We start from the raw sequence: 3677 nt of genomic DNA on the forward strand, positions 1-3677 counted from the left end.
CACAGAGCTTGCCAGATTCTCCTGGCTGCTGCTGCTTAGGCTGGTTTAAGCTCCAGCCGTGGCAAGGAGGTTGCACCACCACAGAGGAGAGCTGCCCCTAACACCCATATTGGACACCCAATTGTTTACGAAGGCCACATGAAAAACAATGAGCTTGAATCTAGGCTCGCCAAGCTGGTCCTGCTCAGTCAGTAAGTCATGATCATGCCTTCAGTTAACCTGTTGCAGTTACTGTGGGTACCCGTGGTGGCAGGGTAGGTGAGGAGTTGGCCGAAACCTTCTCAACAGGTTGGCCAAAGCTGAGTTTGTGCCCCCGGTGGCTGTGGCGGCTGGCCGGGGCTCCGGGGCACCAGGAACAGGCAGCAGGACAGCAGGCAGCTGAGGACATCGGCATGGGGAGCAGCCTCGGGAGCGAGCTGGGGGCAGGGATAGCTCAGCCTCCTTTCCTTCACCTCCTCGCCTGGGGTCACTTCCCTTCTGCTGATGCTGACTGCAGCAGCCATGAGCGCATCCTTCCAAATTTCTGGCAGAGAAAAGCCTGTGGTATCTCCGTTGAAGTTAGCCATGTATGGCAAGTTGTGTCACCCAGAAGTGTAGCCGTCATTACTGTTTCCTATTTTTAGAAGTAATATACTGTTATCAGTTGCTGCACTCATGAAGTTGCTTGAGCTAGATTAACATTGCGAGGCTGGACAGCAAATCTGTGCCATCGCTTCGCTCCCCACAGCCTGGCAGAAGCTCGCTTGGGAACGTCTCTCCAGGCTGCACTCGTGTCTGACTGCCTTTAGATTCCAACACAGAGAGCGCCCTAGTTACTGCTTTTTGCTCTCACTTTGACAATAGAAATAAAACGACGCTTAAGCAAAGGAAAATTTAATAATGTCACCATCTGGCAATTCATGTCCCTCAGCTGTAACACTGACACGCTGCGGTCCAGTAACAGCATCCTTGCATGCTGTTGTGACAAGAAGAGTTGGTCTTTCCTTGCAGCATGGCAGGTTATTAGCCTGCTCACAACACTCACTGATTGGATGCCTTGTTCTTTGTTTTCTAGAATCTTCTGTCTTTTCTTTAAAGGTGTCAGATACACAAGGCAGTCTCGGAACTATCAGGAAACCTGAAAGACAAGTGACTAGAATGGTGGTTGTTATGATCATTGCCTTTCTCATCTGCTGGATGCCGTACGCCACCTTTTCTGTCCTAGTCACTGCATATCCCTCCGTTGAGCTGGATCCTTGTCTGGCAGCAATTCCAGCATTTTTTTCCAAAACAGCTACTGTTTATAATCCAATTGTTTATGTCTTTATGAACAAACAGGTACTGTATGCTCTCAAAATACCTTTAACATTCATAGTTTGTTATTTTGTCTTGCTTTATAATGAATTACTACTTTCTACCTACATGTTATTTAACTAGAATTGCAAAATCCAGCATTTAGAACTAAAAAATCACTGTATATCCACCTATTGGAAGACAGTGTAAGCCTCTGAGTGTTAACAAAATATGAATGGTAGTAATTGTTAGGTTTAGATATTATAAAGGAGAATCAGTCCTTAGTGAATATCCATTAGTTTTCTGTATGAAAATTTTGTAATTATTAATATTATAATTCTTTAGAATGCAGCACCAGTGAGTTGATTTGTGGTGGGGTGAAAGTTTTTAATAGCTTGAATTTGCATCAGGGGAAGCACTGCATTTGTGGTTGCACGTTGAGGAAGGGTAGAAGCACTGCATGTGCCTATGGGACAGGGAGTTTCTCCTCTGGAAGGGGGGCAGAGGACTGGGAGCAGAGAAAAAGAATTGGCAAGGGGATGAACCATAGAATCATAGAATCATTCAGGTTGGAAAAGCCCCTTGGGATCATTGAGTCCAACCCTACTCTACAAAGCTCACTCTAAACCGTCTCCCCCAACACCACATCTAACCAGAGTGATATGTGCTCACTGTGGAAACTGGCACGATAATAAACTTGAATAGATGTATGCGGTGAATGTAGCTACTAAGAGTGGTGGCTCCAGGCAGAGAATAAGCGCATAAGTGAAAAGAAGAAAAGTAGGGAAGTGACTGTTGAGTAAGAAGTGCTGAAAACATGTAATTTATTCAGTCCTGCAGAGAGCGATTGCTTGTCTCACATCCTATGGACAGTACCCTGATCTCCTGAGGCGTGATAGATGTACACTGGTCTTACTCTGCTCATGGATATGAACAACATGTAAAAAAACAAAAAAAAAAATCATTGAACAGCTGCCTATTAGCATACGGAAGCAACTCATAAGTCTGGAGAGATGACCGGTTCTGTCCATTAGATGTGGTGAGCAACAAGCAGAAGAGAAAAATTATTTTTTAGAATAAGATTTTTCAGTAGTCTGGGTCTTTTAAGAACATCATTATTTCTCAGTTTTAGACTTCTTCATGGTGGCACAGGCAATTATATTTTATGGGGCTATCTCTGTATTCCCAACTGACTCCTGAGAGAATTTCCAGGAGTTTTAGCCAAGACACAGTATGCCTTATAGAGATATTTCTAAATTCCTTATGTGTTTTGACTAATTTCCTTGTTTTCTACCTTCTAGTTCAAGAAGTGTCTGATTCAAATGTTCAGCTGCAGTGCTGTAGAAACAGCAGAGTCCAACATGAACCCGACTTCAGAGCGAGGAATGCTAACCCAGGACAAAAGAGGCAGCGAGATGTCCACCTTGGCAGTACGTAGCACCATTTCTAAGAGGAAAACCGGAGATGAACGTGGGAATTGCCAGTCTTTTGCTCAGTTGGCAGCTTCAGAAAACAAAGTCTGTCCCATGTAGGGTGGGATGTGTGATCATTAATGCATATTTCCTTGTTACCATCACTTAATACAAAAAATGTTATCAGTGGGGACATTGCACTCCTGGAGACACCAACTTTTGAGATTCTGAGTTCCTTAGTGCATGTAAGAATTTCTTGACTCGATGATTGCAGCCAAACACCCAACTATAAGGTGAGTCCCTTTCCCCATTGTTTTCCCGACCTGTAGCCTGCTTGTTTCTGAAAATAGCATCAGGGGAGCCCAGTGTTTCCGTGCTGGCGTGTAACTTGGTAAGGATAGGAGAGTTTTATGCTGATGACAATTCTTTGATCATCTGGACAAAACCATGAAGTGGCACATGGCTTCCATATGCTGATGTCCAAATAAATATGATATAGCACACAGCTGACTCAGTTTCGACCAATGGAGGTTCAGGCAGCAGCAGGTCCGAGTCCTCTCTTGGTTTGCTTGGATATTTTTGGTAAAAAAGCAGAGAAAGCTAGAGGCTTCTGCACTTATGTCTGTCATTTATGAGAACCTCATGTGGGCCACTAAAATCTCGAGCAGCTTGGACAAGCTGTTCAGACTCCAAGGCACTATTTTATTACAAGCCTTATCAAGACCTGTTCATACTCCCTCTCTGCATTCTCTTTCTCAATACAGTCTTCTGTGCTTGTGGCAAGTTCTGAATCAAATTAATTTGGACTGCGTGATCATTGTAGGTGCCTTGCAGCTGAACTGGTCTATTAACTCAACTTTAGAAGAGTTAGCAGGGCATAGTGAAGGAACACTGCAAAAAAGGCCAGTAGCACAGCTTAGTGGTGTGAAGCCAAGTTTTGTGGGACAGTAGTTTTTCCCTGTATGTGCCTGCACTGTGCAGAGCTAAGATCTC

The 3677-nt window shown here is 44.2% G+C and overlaps 1 protein-coding gene across 1 annotated transcript in view; it reads left to right on the forward strand.

Annotated features, from left to right (window-relative positions):
- Positions 1-2804, forward strand: part of LOC104274808 (opsin-VA-like) — an 8656-nt gene extending 5852 nt beyond the window's left edge. The window contains exons 4-5 of the mRNA XM_009870544.1: positions 1078-1317; positions 2574-2804. Of these exons, the coding sequence (XP_009868846.1) occupies positions 1078-1317; positions 2574-2804 (471 nt within the window). The remainder of the gene's footprint in view (positions 1-1077; positions 1318-2573) is intronic.
- The last annotated feature ends 873 nt before the right edge of the window (positions 2805-3677 follow it).

The sequence above is a fragment of the Apaloderma vittatum genome, unplaced genomic scaffold (assembly GCF_000703405.1).
Source record: "Apaloderma vittatum isolate BGI_N311 unplaced genomic scaffold, ASM70340v1 scaffold23695, whole genome shotgun sequence".
NCBI lineage: Eukaryota > Metazoa > Chordata > Aves > Trogoniformes > Trogonidae > Apaloderma > Apaloderma vittatum.